The following is a 16,610-nucleotide window of genomic DNA, read 5'->3' as shown; positions in this document are numbered from 1 at the left end:
CATTTATTAAGCACCTCCTGTATACAAGTGCTTCCACGGGTCACAGGAGATAGGAGATGGAGAAATCACCAAAGGTGTTGCAGGAGAGAAAACATAGCTGCCAGCTGCACACCACATAGCTGGGAGATGCAAGTAAATGTGCTTTAAAGTATATACTTATGACTGGGTCACCATGCTGCACAGCAGAAATGGACACGACACGCTAAGTCACTACACGCTAATGAAAAGAAAATTAAAAAAAAAAAAAAAAAGGAGTTCCCTTTGTGGCTCAGCAGAAATGAACCCAAGTAGTATCCACGAGGATACAGGTTCCATTCCTGGCCTTGTTCGAGGGGTTAAGGATCCGGCATTGCTGTGCACTGCAGTGTAGGTCAAAGATGTGGCTTGGATCCTGCGTTGCTGTGGCTGTGGCGTAGGCCAGAAGCTGTAGCTCTGATTCAAACCCTAACCTGGGAACTTCCATGTGCCATGGGGTGGCCCTAAAAATAATAATAATAATAAATAAATAAATATCATCAAGAAGCTAAAAAAATAATAAAGTAGCCCTGGCAGAGAAGCAAGGAGAGGTGGAGCAGTGGAAAGGGGAGGCCTCTGAGTCAGGGCCGGGAGTGAAGGGAGGCAGAGGGGCACAGCCCAGTGGAGAGAGAGGGATGGCAGCCCAAGATGGCAACACTGGGCTCCCTCGTCGCCTCCCACCTCCAACCAGCCCTTCAGCCTCAGGACATCTTTCTACCTATTCTGTCTTCACTAGTCACTAGGGCTGCCATAACAAATTACTACACACTGGGTGGCTTAAAACAGCACAGCTGGAGTTCCCGTCGTGGCACAGTGGTTAACGAATCCGACTAGGAACCATGAGGTTGCGGGTTCGGTCCCTGCCCCTTGCTCAGTGGGTTAACGATCTGGCGTTGCCGTGAGTTGTGGTGTAGGTCGCAGACGCGGCTCAGATCCCGTGTTGCTGTGGCTCTGGCGTAGGCCAGTGGCTACAGCTCCGATTAGACCCCCTAGCCTGGGAACCTCCATATGCCGCGGGAGCGGCCCAAGAAATAGCAAAAAGACAAAAAAAAAAAAAAAACGGAAACAAAACAGCACAGCTAAGTTATTCTCCCACGGTTGTGGAAGCTGGAAGCCTGAAACCAAGGTGTCAGTAGGGCTGGTTCCTCCTAGGGGGTCTCAGGGGGATTCGTTCCATGAGTCTCTCCTAGCACCTGGGGCTGCAGGCAAACCTTGGTGCTCCTTGGCTCGTGGCGGCCCTTCAATCTGCCCTGTCCTTTCCTGGCCTTTTCCTCTGTGTCTCTGGGTCTTGAATCCCTCTCTCCTTTCTTTTATGAGGTTACCTGCTGCTGGATTTAGGGCCCGACCTAAATCTAGGATGATGATTTCTTCTTGAGAGCCTTAATTAAAACTACTATTTTCAAAAGGGCCTCGTTCACAGGTACCAGGCGTGAGGACTTAGACACCTCTTTTGGGGCCAGGTGAGGACAGGGCAGAGATTGGAGGGCCGCCACGAGCCAAGGAACACCAAGGTTTGCCTCCGATCCCTTCTGGCAGCTGCTGCCTCAAGTGGTGACCTCTGTGCACATCCCCCCCACCCCCACCCCCACCCCCCAAGAAATGGTCTTCACACTGAGGGTCTTCATTCCCACTCCCAGGCTCCCAAGCCAGGCTGGAGAAATTCCAGAGCCGAGCTGACCAGATCCAGCCCCCACGTGCCATCCATCTGTCTACACTCAGGTCCAGTTACTCCCAGCAAACCTATGTTTGCCCTTTCACTGACTGTCCCCTGCCACAGACACACACACACACACACACACACTCACACACACACTCGGCTGAAAGGCTAAGATCCTTTCTTCCCAGCCCACTATCCCCAACCCCTCCCCAGGGTCTCTGCTTTTTTTTCCTGGGAAAACCCTTCTTCCACTCGAAAGGGTGTCTTTTTTTTTTTTTTTTGTCTTTTTGCTATTTCTTGGGCCGCTCCCACGGCATATGGAGGTTCCCAGGCTAGGGGTCAAATCGGAGCCGTAGCTGCCAGCCTATGCCAGAGCCACAGCAACGCGGGATCCGAGCCGCATCTGCGACCTACACCACAGCTCACGTCAACGCCGGATCGTTAACCCACTGAGCAAGGGGCAGGGATCGAACCCGCAACCCCATGGTTCCTAGTCGGATTTGTTAACCACTGCACCACGACGGGAACTCCTGAAAGGGTGTCTTTTTGTTTTGTTGCTAGTTTGCTGTGCAGGACTTTTTAGTGTGACTTAGTCTCATTTGTTTACTTTTGCTTTTGTTTCCCTTGCCTGAGGAGATCTATCTAGAAACAGATTGCTAAGAATGATGTCCAAGAGTGTGCTGCCTAGGTTTTCTTCTAGGAGTTTTATGGTTTCCAATCTTACAATTAAGTCTTTAATCCACATTGAATTGATTTTTGTGTATGGTATGAGATAATAGTCTAGTATCTTTTTTCTTTCTTTCTTTCTTTTTTTTTTTTTTTGGCCATGCCCACAGCATGCAGAAGTCCTGTGCCAGGGGTAGAACCCAAGCCACAGCAATGACAATGCTGGATCCTTAAACTCCTGAGCTGCCAGGGAACTCCAAGTTTCATTTTTAAGCTGTCCATTTTTCCTGACCCCATTTATTGAAGAGCTTATCCTTTCTACTCCTTTCTCCATTATATGTGCTTTGCTCCTTTGTTATAAATTAATTGCCCATATATGCATGGGTTTAGTTCTGAGCTCTCGATTCTGTTACATTGATCTATGTATCTGTCTTTCTGCCAATACTGTGCTTTTTTTTTTTTGAGTTTAAATGCATTTTATTTTTAGACAATCTACATGACATGTTTTTTTTCCTCAAAAACAATGCCTCTGCTCCAAAGAAAAATCAATGTCAAAATAACGAGCTCAAGATGCCATCAGTCCCACATGTCTAAGTCCTGGTGTTTTGTAGATGAAAAGCAGTGGCCAGCCAGTTATGACGACGGGTGATAGATCCGATCCCAACAGCCAAATTTGTTAACATTTTTCCATTTCTAAGCCATCCTTAAAGAAAATCATATATGGAGTCACACCATCCTCACGGTAGTCCAGCAGAGCAACTATGCTGTCTGGATTCATGTTTTCACCAATAAAGAACTGATAGTTTTTGAAATTAGCAAGGATGTGCTTGATTTGTTCTGCAGCTCCTGTCATAAAAGGTTTTACTCTTTCTGGTCTCTGTTCTTCAAGTGTCCCTTTGATTGACTTCATATAATCTTTGATGTACTTCTTGTAGGCTTCCTTTGTGAAGCTGGTTTCCTGCAGGTGATGGTTCAGGACAATATCCACACCAGTGATTACTGTGCTTTCGGTACCTTCGCCCTCGGGCCCTTCAGCGGAGGCATTTCCACCAATGAGCGAGTCATCAGTGTGACCCTCTGTCCTACTGACCATCTTCCCCTCCACCTCCAGACACAGCCCGTCCGCGATCTCCCGGATCTGGTATATGTCGGAAAACATCTCATCATGGCTGATGAGGTCCCGGTAGATGATCATGATGGCGGCTGGAGGGAGACGACGGCGGGCGGCGCTAGCTTAGCAGGAACCGGGAGCTCAGAACGGGCGCGGTGCAGCCGGAGCGGTGCTCCGGGGGAGGGGGAAGCGGGCGGAAAAGCCTATTCTGTTTATGATTATGTGATATAGTTTGAAATCAGGGTGTGTCATACCTCCAGCTTTGTTCTTTTTTCCTCAAGATTGCTTTTGCTACTCAGGGTCTTCTGTGGTTCCATTCAAATTTTGGAGTGTTTTGGGTTCTATTTCTGTGGGAAATGTCCTCAGGATTTTGATAGGGACTGCACTGAATAGGTGGATTGCTCTAGATAATATGGACAAGTTAACAGTGTTAATTCTTCCAGTCCATAAGCATGAATACATTTCCATCGAAGACACTGTCTTCTTCAATTTCTTTCAACAATACCTTACAGTTTTCAGTGCACAGGTCTTTCACCTCCTAGATTAAACTTATTCCTAGGTATTTTAGGTATCTTTTTGTTGCAGTTGTAAATAAAATTGTTTTCTTAATTTGTTCCTACTAGCTCACTGTTAAGAGTATAGAACACAACAGATTTTTGTACCTTGCAACTTTACTACATTTGTTTATTATTTCTGATAATAACTAGTATTGGTGGCATCTTCAGGGTTTTCTATGTATATAAAATCATGTCATCTGCAAACAGTGACAATTTTACTCCTTCTTTTCCAATTTAGATGACTTTTATTTCTTTTTCATGCCTAATTGTCCTGGCTAAGACTTCCACTACTGTGTTTAATAAGAATAGTGAGAGCGGGCATCCTTATCTTATTCCTTGTTTCAGAGGGGTAGCTTTCAGTTTTTCACTGTTGAGTATGAGGTTACCTATTCCTCTGTTGAGTAGGTGCCACATGTGGCCTTTATTATGTTGAGGTACAACAGAGTGATGCACAATTTTTCAAAGTTATACTCCATTTACAGTTATGATAAAAATTGGCTATATTCCCTGGGCTGTACAATATATCCTTGCAGCTTCTTTATTCTATGTATAGCAGTTTGTACCTCCTCAAAAATGTTCTGAAATGTAGGCTTTTGGGGCTATCTCCAAAAAAAGGTAATACCCACAGTTATGTTTAAGCGAGTAACAGTAAAAACATTAATTTGTTTAATGTTGATTAAATATATGAACATATACATACATTATGGGGCTGGATCAGCTCAGCTCGGCTCTGGAATTCCTCCAGCCTGGCTTGGGAGCCTGGGAGTGTGAATAACAAAAAATCTAGAAGATGTACATTAAAATGTTAATTATGATTATCTCTAGGTGGTGAGACTTTAGATCTTTTCTTGTGTTTTATCTAGATTTACTAATTTTTCCATACCAAAAGAAATTACATAACTTGTGTAATAAAATATACTGTAAAAGCACAGCCTTGTAAATTAACTATACTTCCATAAAACTTAAAAAATATACATACTATAGGAGTTCACATTGTGGCGCAGTGGAAACGAATCTGACTAGTATCCGTGAGGATGTGGGTTTGCTCCCTGGCCTTGCTCAGTGGGTTAAGGATCTGGCTTTGCCATGAGCTGTGGTGTAGGTCTCAGACACGGCTCGGATCCCCTGTTGCTATGGCTGTGGTATAGGCCAGCAGCTGCAGCTCCAATTCGGCCCCTAGCCTGGGAACTTCCATATGTTGTGGGTGTGGCCCTAAAAAGCAAATATATATATGTATGTGTGTGTGTGTGTGTGTATGTATATATATTCTATAAAGGGAAGTTTGAAAAAATGAATAGAGAAAAAAGGGAAGGAAGGATAAAAGAAAGAGAAAGAGGAGAGTGGAGGAAACTGGCAGAAGCAGTAGTTACTAATTATCATTTGATGTATCAAGTATCCTTTCCTGAATCTTATTTTCTTTATCCTCTTTGTAAAACTGTACATTGGTGAGAACACAGTCCTTTATAAAACAAGCATTCATTCATTTAGGTAGAATGCATTTGGCTTCAGCACTGTGCCAGATGCTGGGGATGCGAAGATGGGACACGGCCACTTCCTTCAGGGAGTTCACAGTAAATCAAAAATTGCAATATTGTATAATAAAGGCAGTGACAGACATGGAGGGAGAAGGAGAAAAACAGTCACTTTTTTTTTGTAGATCAGTGGGTGGTAATGGCTTCACAAAAGATGACACACATGCGCTGTGTCTCAGGAAAGTAGAAGTTGTGAGAGGAGGGAGAGTAGATTCCAGGTGCAGGAAAGAGCATGTGCAAGGACGTGGGGTGTCCCCAGCATATTCAGGGGACTGGGAGTGGTTCAGCGTGGCTGGAATAGAGACGCTGGAATGGAATGGGTTGGGTGGAGAGGGTGAAGCTGAAGAAACAGACAGGAGGTTAGTTTTCGAGGTCCTTATGGTTCTCCTATCATGCTCCACGGGCCAGCAGACTTGGCACCACCAGGGAGCTTGTCAGAAATGCAGACTCTCAGGCCACCCCAGACTTCCTGAATCAGAATCTGCATTTATTTTTTAGAATCTGCATTTAAACAAGAGGCTCGGGTGATTCATGTTTTCGGGTTATTCAAGTTCTAGAAACCCTGATTTAAAGACGTCAGCCTTTATTCTGCAAGGAGAACTTAAGGGCTTTCCGCAGAGGCACCACCCAGTAAGATGCGTCCTCCCTTGGCCTCCTCAGAGGGCAGCCTCATCTCTTCCTAGGTCACCCTTCCCTGCTTTCTTCACCAGCCCCTTTCCTCCCTCTGATCCTAAAGCGCTCTAGGTCGGCACCCACTGCTCCCTTTACAGACCTTGCCTCAGTCTCATTGTCCTGAACACACTTTACAAAATTCTTTTTTTTTAAATGGGAAATTAATATAATTTTTGCATATGGAAAAACAGATAGTAAAGTATTTTATTTATTTATTTGTGTTTTGTCTTTTTGAGGGCCGCATCCATGGCATATGGAGGTTCCCAGGCTAGGGGTCTAATGTGCCACTGGCCTATACCATGGCCACAGCAACACCAGATCCTAGCCATGTCTGTGACCTACACCACAGCTCATGGTAACGCTGGATCCTTAACCCACTGAGCTAGGCCAGGGATCAAACCCGCAACCTCATGGTTCCTAGTCAGATTAGTTTCCACTGAGCCATGACGGGAACTCCGTTTTTTTGTCTTTTGTCTTTTAGGGCCAAACCCATGGCATATGGAGATTCCCAGGCTAGGGGTCCAATCAGAGCTAAAGCTGCCAGCCTACACCACAGCCACAGCAATGCAGGATCCGAGCTGCATCTGCGACCTACACCACAGCTCACGGCAACACTGGATCCTTAACCCACTGAGTGAGGCCAGGGATCAAACTAGCAACCTCTTGGTTCCCAGTTGGATTCATTTCTGCTGCACCACGATGGGAACGCCATAAAATTCTTGAATGCAGGGGATCCTTTGGGTTGGAGAGATACTAAATGAAAGTGTAAGATTCTATGATTCTATTAAAGAATACTTTGCACAGCAGGGTGACCTTGTGGAACCCATCATGTCCAAGCAGGGGTACATGCTGAAATGGTAAGAAGGCTCAAATAATGTTCAGAAAAATTCACAGATGCTAAGTCCAAGGTGAATTAAGAAGAGCTGAGGGTGCCTGGAGACACGGTTCCTAACCCTTTCTTTGTAATAACCTTTATACATTTTCTTTCTAATAGATGTACATTATAGGGCTCTTAGGAAATACATTAGTCTGAAAAAGACAGTCAGAGAAAGAAACAGAAAGGACTAAAAACAGACCGGGAGAGGAGCGGAAACAAATCAGACTAGGAACCATGAGGTGGCAGGTTTGATCCCTGGCCTTGATCAAGGATTCGTTGTAGGCTGGCAGCTTCAGCTCATTAGCTGGGAACTACCAGCTAATTACCCCTAGCTTGGGAACCTCCATATGCCGCAGGTGCAGCCTTAAAAAGACAAAAAGACAAAGACAAAAAAAAAAAAAACACAACTGGGAGATAGAAATCAAGGGTGCGTGCGCACATGTGTGCGCGTACACACACACACACACACACACACACACACACACACGCATTTTTTTCTCCCCCCTCCCCACCCTGGGTCCTTCTGCTTTGGATATGGATTGATCAATATTTATTGTTTACATTATTGAGATTCTAAACCTTGGTGACCACTGAACTATGGTATACAATGATTATTTTTCTTGCATATTTTGCTTTTCTGGAGGTTAGTCATTGTTGTTGTTAGTTGCTCGTTTGTTTAATTTTTATGTCCTTATAAATAACTTATTTTTCAACTCTCCCCTAAGTGGGTAAATATACTCTCGACATGTTCAGATACACTAGCCGTTCTATCAGTTTCATCTTATTGACACCATCTCCTCTCCTGGAATCTCCTGACTTGCCTGCCTTGCATTGGTTGCTCTAAAGATCTGCTGCACAACAACGTCCAGGAATATTCCTTCACCCCCACCCAGCGGATCCCCTCCACCTCTCTGCTGTTAGAAACTAGCACTCAAGAGTCCATGAATTTCCCTTTCTTGGTTTCCTACCTCATTTTGGTAGCAAATATTTTCTAGAAGCTTCCTGAGAAAGAGCTCATTGAAGATAATATTTTTGGCTTCTTGCATGTCTGGAAATGTCTTCATTCTGTCTCCACACTTACTTAATCATTTGGCTGAGCATAGAATGGAAGGTTGGAGGAAATCACGTTGCTGCAGAATTTTCAAGGCACTGTTTCACTGCCTTCTAGGCTGCCGGCATGGCTGTTGAGAAATCCACTGCTGTTATGATCCTTGATCCTTTTTGCATGCTTCTTTTGTTTTATTTTATTTTTAATCTTTCTGGAAACATGTGGGATTCCCTTTTTGTCCTCAATGTTCTGAAAATCTACCATGTGGTGTCTTGTTATGGAACTATTTTTATCCTTTATATACCTCCAGTTCTGAGAAATTTTCTTGAATTATTTAATTGCTGGTTCTTTGATTTCTTTGCTAGTTCCTGATAGACAGTTTGATAGTTCCCTCTGCTATCTCTTTCTGAAATTCCTATTATTATTTTACATCCAGACCTCTAGGTGGGACTTTTATCTTTCATCTTCTATTTCCCATCTCTGCCGTTTTTGCTCCACTTTGTGGAAGACTGCCTCCAACTGCTCTATGGAGTATTTCATTTCCGCTATCATATTTTTAACAACTCCCAACACTTCTTTTTGTTGTTTGTTTGTTTGTTTAGCCCACGCTGATGCATGTGGAAGTTCCTGGGCCAGGGGTCAAACCCGTGCCACGGCAGTGACCTGAGCTGCTGCAGTGACCATGCCAGATCCTTAACCCGCTGCACCATGAGAACTCTTTTTGTTCTTTAAATGTTCTTTTTTCCTATCATTTTGTTGTGAAAGTTTCTAAATGTATAGAAGAGTTGAAAGAATTTTATGGTAAACATTAACTATCACCTGGATTGAATGTTCTTTTTCTAGCTTGTTTCATGGATGTAATATCTCCCTTAATTCTTAGAGAATATTACTATTTTAGGACTTTTTAGATTTTTTTCCTCCCGGCATGGTCTTTACTCCTCTGATTTACTTTGTTGCCAGGCTACTTGACTCTGTTTTTCCTGTTAGAGACTTTCCTCAAATGCCTAATGATCTAGGGTCATCTGCTCTACTTCCAGAGTGGACAATAGGAAGTCCATCCCCACCTAGTAGTTTTCCTGCCAAAAATCAAATCTGAATCTGATCAAGATTCTAAAGTTAACCGAGAGTTTATATAGACCACAAAGCTCGAGAAACTTATTAAATGACTTCCCAGAATATGGGAAATGCTACAGGGCAAAATAGCTAATGTCTGAGGGGGGAAAAAAAAGAAAAAGAAAGTGGGCACCTGCAGATTCAAAGTACAGAGGTACAGAAGAAATAAGACTTGCTGTATGTTGGAGCTGAGTAACAGGTACATAGAAGTCATACCATTCTCTCTACTTTCACAGAGGCTTGAAATCTTGTATTGAATTTTCTTTCTTTTTCAGGGCCTCACCTGCAGCCTATGGAAGTTCCCAGGGTTGTGACCTACACCACAGCCACAGCAATGCCAGATCCAAGCCACATCTGTGATCTACGCCGCAGCTTGCAGCAACAAGGAATCCTTAACTCACTGATCGAGACCATGGATCTAACCCGCATCTTCATGGATACTAGTGAGGTTCATAAACCACTGAGCCACAGTGGGAACTCCAAAATCTTCTATTTGAAAAAGAAGGAATGGGGAACTGAAAAGCTCTGAGCTGGAGGTGGGCTTGCCCCTGTGAGCTTCATTGGCTTGTGTTCTGACTGGGCCATTTCCTTAAGGAACCCCAGATATTAGTAAATGTCCCCAAGAAGGTTCTCCAAACCCTCCTACTTGAAGGGTGTAATCCTGGCTGCCTGTGATCTGGAAAGTGGTAGATCAAGAAACCTGCCATTTTCAACATTCCATGTGTAAACGTTCACTTAAGCCCCCCAAAAGTTATCCTTGCCTCCAGGGGGCTGGTGTCCCCCAGACCAGGGATCCTCTATCCTACCCCATACTCTTTGCTGCTGGGGTTGCAGGGGGGCAGGGGCACGTGGTCAATGGCAATGTTGAATGGTGGAGCCGATGGGGTGTAACTGCTTCTCATATTGACTATCTAATAATTCCTCTTATTTTTTTAACTTTTTATTTTGAAATAATTAGAGATGTATAAGAAGTCACACAAAGGTACAGCAAGGTGTCCTCAGCCCTTCACTGTTTCCCTCAGTGATTACATGTTATACAATTACACTGCACTGCCCAAACTGGGAAATTAACATTGGTACAATGTGTGTATATAGTTATGTGACATTTTAGCACATAGATTCATGTAGCCACCACTATAATAAAGATATAGGAAAGTTGGCGCAGCAGGTAAAGGATCCGACATTGCTGTAGTTAAAGCATGGATTGGATCCCTGGCCTGGGAACTTCCACATGCTACAGGTACAGACAAAAAAAAAAAAAAAAAAAAAAAAAAACAGACCTATTCCACCATCACAAACATCTCCATTAACCTTGCCATGGTCACATCCACCCCCTTACATCCCTAACTCTAGCAAACCACTAATTTGTTTTCCATTTTCTGTAATTTTTTCATTACGAAAATATTATATAAATGGAACCATATAGTTTGTATCTTTTTGAGTTTGGGGTGGTTTTTTTGTTGGCTTTTTTTTTGTTTTTGTCTTTCCAGGCATATGGACATTCCCAGGCTAGGGGTCAAATCATATCTGCAGCTGCCTGCCTACACCACAGCCATAGCAATGCTACCTCTGCAACCTACACCACAGCTCACGAGCAAGGCCAGGGACTGAACCCATGTCCCCATGGATACTAGTCAGGTTTGCTCCCTCTGAGCCATGACAGGAACTCCCTTGAGATTTCTTTTAACTCAGCATAATGCTTCAACATCCACCCACGTTGTTGTATGTATCAGCAGTTCATTCCTCTTTATTGTTGAATAACAGTCCATGCTGTAGATGTTCCTCAGTTTGGTTAATCATTCACTTGCCCGAGTACATGTTGGTTGTTTCCAGTTTTTAGCTATTACAAATAAAGCCACTATGAACATCCACGTAAAGGTTTTGTGTGGATATAAGTTTTCATTTCTCTAGGATAATTGCTCAGGAGTGTGATTGATGGGTCATATGGTAAGTGAATTCATTTTTAAAAAATAGACTTGTTGATATACAATTCACGTACCATACAATTCACCTATTTAAGGTGTACAATTTAATCTTTTTAGTATATTTAGAGGGTGTGAATAAACCATCACCACAATCGATTTTCTTTAACCATAATCTATTTTTAGAACATTTTGTCCCCCCAAAAGAACCTCTATATCCATTAACAGCTAAACTTCATTCCTCCTAATTCTAGTCGTTGCTGTTGTTTTAAGAATTTGCCAAACTATATTCCAGAGTGGCTATACCATTTGACAGTCTCACAACAATACATGACAGATTCAATTTCTCTGCATCCAAGAATTCCAAGCATTTGGTGTTGTCAATATGTTGGGATTTGGGGGTTGTTTTTTTGTTTGTTTAGCCACATCTGCGGCATGTGGAAGTTCCCAGGACAGGGATCGAAGCCCAGCCACAGGAGTGAGGACGCCGATTTTCCAACCACTAGGCCATCAAGGAACACCTAATATGTTTTTATTTTCACTGTTCTAATAAGATGTATAGAGAGAGCTTGTGGTGGCCTTAGTTTGCATTTCTTTAATGGCTACTGATGTTTAATATCTTTTCATGTGTTTATTTGCCTTCAGTGAAATGGTTCCAGATGTTTTTAAGAGCTTCTAGATGGGTCTATGAAGTCTCTGAGAAGTAGGGTCCCCCCCACACACCCCACCTCTGACCCACACTAAATTGAGACAAAGAGAGGAATAAACTTTTATTGGGGTAGGCCACTGAGATTTGGAGGGTAATTTTTTACAGCACTTAGCCTACCTTGACCAATTTAGTTCCATCTTTGGAGAAACTGCCTTTACCTCCTGGGTCCCAGTTTCCTCGTCTGAAAATGAGGAGTTTGGAATGGGTATTCTATCGGTTGCCTTTCAGCTACAATACTCTTTAGAAATTATATGGTTATTATTTCCAAGTGGTTTAAAACTCTACCAGGATTAAGTGCAGCATTTCTCAACCATAATAACAATTAAATTCTCCATTCATAGATGGTTTGTGTTCCAAAAGTCCAGATATGAGTCCCTGGTTGAAACATTGTTTCTGTGCAGAAATAGATTTAATATTTTAAAATATACATAGATTCCTGCTTAACCCTCAGTTCTGAGACCTCCTAAACCCCAGCTGGAGGCAGTGAGTGAGGTGGGAGAGCAGGGACTGAGCAGAAGCTCTGGGTGTGATTAGAGCAGGACAGGATGGGAGGGTAGGGGGAGCTGGACCACAGGCCAGGATGTCAGCGGCACAAGATTCCTTGGGAGTCCACAGAAGCCATTATACATGGCTGCAAGCTCAATTTCAACTACACGTAGTTCCTAACTTGAATTTTTTTTTTTTTTTGTCTTTTTGCTATTTCTAGGGCCACTCCCGCACGGCATATGGAGGTTCCCAGGCTAGGGGTCCAATCGGAGCTGTAGCCGCCGGCCTACGCCAAAGCCACAGCAACGCGGGATCCGAGCCGCGTCTGCAACCTACACCACAGCTCACGGCAACGCCGGATCGTTAACCCACTGAGCAAGGGCAGGGATCGAACCCGCAACCTCATGGTTCCTAGTCGGATTCGTTAACCACTGCTCCACGACAGGAACTCCTGAATTTTTTTTTTTTTTAATCATAGTTCATGTACCGTGTTGTACCATGATGAATGTTTTCAATTCAATATATACTTCATTTTACTGTGCTTGAGTACATGTTCTGTGCAGGGCAGAGATGCATTTACCGTGGAGCTAATGAAGCTCAACCTTCAGGGCCCTCACTTGCACCCCAGGACCCTTCCAAGGCCCTAGTGTATTCCCAAGGTCATTTGATTTTTATAAAATGTGAAAAGGTAAGACATTTTAATTGCAGTAGATTAAGACTGCTGCCTAGGAGTTCCCACTGTGGTGCAACGGGATCAGCAGCATCTCTGGAGCGCTGGGACGCAGGTTCAATCCTCCCCGGCCCAGCACAGTGGATTAAGGATCCGGCATTGCCGCAGCTGTGGCATAGGTCACAACGGCGACTCACATTGGACCCCTGACCTGGGAACTCCATATGCTGCAGGGCAGCCACAGACCCCAAAACTGCTATTTCCACTCTGACTTCCCCTCCTTCACATTGCCCCTTGCATCAGATGGCCCTGGAATGGCCACAGGCATTCTTGGAATCCAGCTAAGGGGCGTTAAGTTGGGGAAACACTCTGTTTAGGATCTATCCACACAGTTTACAGACACTGCCAACCAGGGTTGAGCTATTATAGCTATTACCTGCCGCCCAGATGGAGGAATAGCTCCAGGAATCTCTTAACCGCCCATTGGGCTGACTCACCTCAAGTCGTGACCTGAAGGTGCAAGGCCAGTGTTCAAATCAGGATCTAAACGTGTCCTACTGCACCCGGGACCGGAAGCGTGTGGGAGTAGAAGTCAATCAAGTTTTGAAAATGTATGAAGCCAGAAGCTAGTCTGAAGAAAATTCTTCCAATCGTCAGCTGTACAAAAACAGAAGCAGAGAATTCTGTCCTTATTGACATTCAGTCCAAAGAATTTTGTCCTGTCAGCAAAATATTCAGTAACACTGCACATATTGTTTATAAATGTAGCACAGATTCTTCTTTTCTTTCTTTTTCTTCTAGGGCCACACCTGTGGCATATGGAAGTTTCCAGGCTAGGGGTTGCATCACAGCTGCAGCTGCCGGCCTACGCCAGAGCTTTCGGCAACTACAGATGCTTAACCCAGTGAGTGAGGCCAGGGATCAAAGCCACATCCTCACCGACACCAGGTTGGGTTCTTAACCCACTGAGCCACAGGAACTCCCTCTTCTTTTCTTTTTTTGATAGGAACTGTTCAAAATACAGTTTATCAAAACAGCTATCTTTACACTTTTTGATGATGTGACACAAACTACTGATATCAATGCAGATAATAAAAAACTCATAATACACCATTTATAGTTTTCAAAGACCAACTGGCTTGTAAAATGCAGTCAATTTGAAGAGAATATCTAAGGTTAGTCCCTGCCCACGAAAATTTGAAATGCTCTGAAATCGCATAGCTCCTAGACGAAAGAAACGTGATCAGAGTTTTTCCCCGATTTGAGAATAAACTGAAATATTTACATGACACTGGTAACAACAAATCATGAACCTGAAATTTTCTGAATGATCAAATAATAAGATAAATTTGACTTGCCATGCTAAGACTGAATTATCTTTCTAGTCCTCTCTGTAAAATGGCATTATCAAATCATTACCACGTGAAAAAGCAATCAAAGCATGTGAGGCCAAAAAATGTAAGAAAAAAGTCACGTTTAAGTGTGATTGGCATTTGATTTATCAAACTATTAGGAAAACTTTTGCGATATTCGTGGTATTTGTCAACTTTTTAAAAACTGTGATTTGTTGTGGTTTGTTCTCATTGTTCACAAATATTCACTTTATGTTTGTACCTTTTTTTCCATAAAGCACTACCCACCCCCACAACTGTGTAAGCATCTGGCTCCAATAAAATCTGGTCAACTGCAGTGCAGAGCGTGCTCTCAGGTGCTACTAAAGCTATTTGAGGTAGGAGTTCCTGGCGGGGCTCAGCAGAAACAACTGACTAGTTACATGAGGACGAAGGTTCCATCCCCGGCCTTGCTCAGTGGGTTAAGGATCCGGCATTGCCGTGAGCTGTGGTGTAGGTCACAGACATGGCTTGGATCCCAAGTTGCTGTAGCTGTGATGTAGGCTGGCAGCTGCAGCTCTGATTCGACCCCTAGCCTGGGAACTACCATATGACATAGGTGTGGCCCTAAAAAGAAAAAAAAGAAGAAAAAAGCTGTGTAAGGTATTGGAGCTGAGTCTGATCAGGTCACTTGGGCTGATGAAGGTTCTGGAAAAAAAATGGCCCAGCTAAAAAGTCACCAGAGTGAGTGGAACAGAAACGCCTCTTTATGGGCTCACCTCTGAGGCATTTCAGGTCCCCAGTAACATTACCAGGCCCACTCCTATCTTTGTTTCTTGAGGATCTCAGGATCAGGAGGAGCCTGCCATTCATTACCTAGGATTGTTGTCTATTTCTTTTTAGGTGAACAGTGTTTTGAGAAGTCCAAAATCATGCCCATGTCCTTAATGAAATTAAACTCTTTACTGGCAAAACGTTATATAGACTGTGTTTAAACAGACAAACAGAAAAGTATTTACAAAAGCAAGGTGATTCCTGGTCTTTGAAAATTAAGGATTGGAGTTCCCGACGTGGCTCAGTGGGTTATGAACCCGACTAGTATCCACGAGGATTCCGGTTCAATCCCTGGCCTCACTCAGTGGGTTAAAGGATCCAGTGTTGGGGTGAGCTGTGGTGCAGGTCAAAGACGAGGCTGGGATCCCGCGTTGCCATGGCTGTGGCGTAGGCTGGCAGCTGTTAGCTCTGATTCGACCCCTAGCCTGGGAACTTCCATATGCTGCAGTTGCAGCCCTAAAAAGAAGGAAAAAAAAAAGAAAGAAAATTAAGGGTTGTCGAGTGTTTGTGCTAGCATCATCTAGTGACAAAAAAGGGTAAGCTCAGGTCACCAAAATCTGTCAAACACTGGGGAAATAGTGGTGTTGCTGTCCCCTGCACACCCTCTTTTTCTAGAAATTGTGCAGGATATCATGATTAACTCATTTTGGCTGTGACTTTTGGCCATTAACTTATGTCCCCCTCTAATAGATCAGAGACAGATGAAAGTATGAAGTAAAAACTGAGAGAAAAAGAGATAAGCCTATTTTAACCCTCTGATGGCACAACCTGAAGTTGTGCTTCAAGCCTTGGAAGAAGTTGAGCAAATCGCTAGCCTCATGAAGCTGGACACCCCTTTAAGGTGGTCGGTCAGGTGGGTAGAGGTTAGCACAACTCTGCAGACCCCTGGCTGAATCTTTTGGCTGTTCTGGGCTATCCTGGCTGCTGACTAGAACCTGCAACCTAGGCTGATGCCCTGCCCCCACCCCCAGTTTCTCTCTTACTAGCTCTGTTTTTTTCTTATCTCTAGCTCTGCCCACATTTTGCCTAGCTCCTTTCCACCAGGTCTGTTTCAGTTCAGTTCTATCCTTTTTTCCTTTTTAGTTTTCTCAAAACAGACCTGGCTTTAGTTGCCTACTTGCCTCCACAATGGCGTTTGGGTGCCCTTTTTTTTTTTTTTTAACTTTATTTCACTGCGGCAAGAACACTTAATATAGATCTTTCTTAACAGGTTTTAAGTGTCCAGTACAGTACGGTTATCTATAGACACAATGTTGTACAGCAGATCTCTAGAACTTACTCATCTTGCATAAGTGAAAATTTATACCGGTTGACTAGCAACTCCACCTGCCCCTCACCCCAGCCCCTGGCAACTACCATTCTATTCTTTGCTTCTATGCGTTTGACTATTTTAGCTACCTTATATAAGGG

At 43.7% G+C, this 16,610-nt stretch overlaps 1 protein-coding gene and 1 long non-coding RNA gene across 2 annotated transcripts in view; both read right to left on the bottom strand.

Annotated features, from left to right (window-relative positions):
* Positions 1–16,610, bottom strand: part of LOC125130790 (uncharacterized) — a 37,910-nt gene that overhangs the window by 19,347 nt on the left and 1,953 nt on the right. The window contains exon 2 of the long non-coding RNA XR_007135801.1: positions 13,533–13,692. This is a non-coding gene — a long non-coding RNA (uncharacterized LOC125130790). The remainder of the gene's footprint in view (positions 1–13,532; positions 13,693–16,610) is intronic.
* Positions 2,954–3,583, bottom strand: LOC125130789 (translationally-controlled tumor protein-like). Its single transcript, XM_047786574.1, has one exon. The coding sequence runs from the start codon at positions 3,531–3,533 to the stop codon at positions 3,015–3,017; it is 519 nt and encodes a 172-aa protein (XP_047642530.1). The 5' UTR covers positions 3,534–3,583; the 3' UTR covers positions 2,954–3,014.

Source organism: Phacochoerus africanus, chromosome 7 (genome assembly GCF_016906955.1).
Source record: "Phacochoerus africanus isolate WHEZ1 chromosome 7, ROS_Pafr_v1, whole genome shotgun sequence".
NCBI classification, from domain to species: Eukaryota; Metazoa; Chordata; class Mammalia; order Artiodactyla; family Suidae; genus Phacochoerus; species Phacochoerus africanus.
The sequence above is the reverse complement of the archived record's forward strand: the minus strand, read 5'-3'. Positions and strand labels throughout refer to the sequence as shown.

What these genes read in the sequence shown, in the direction of transcription:
- LOC125130789 (XM_047786574.1), bottom strand. Translation starts at nt 3,533, where the DNA reads ATGATCATCTACCGGGACCTCATCAGCCATGATGAGATGTTTTCCGAC.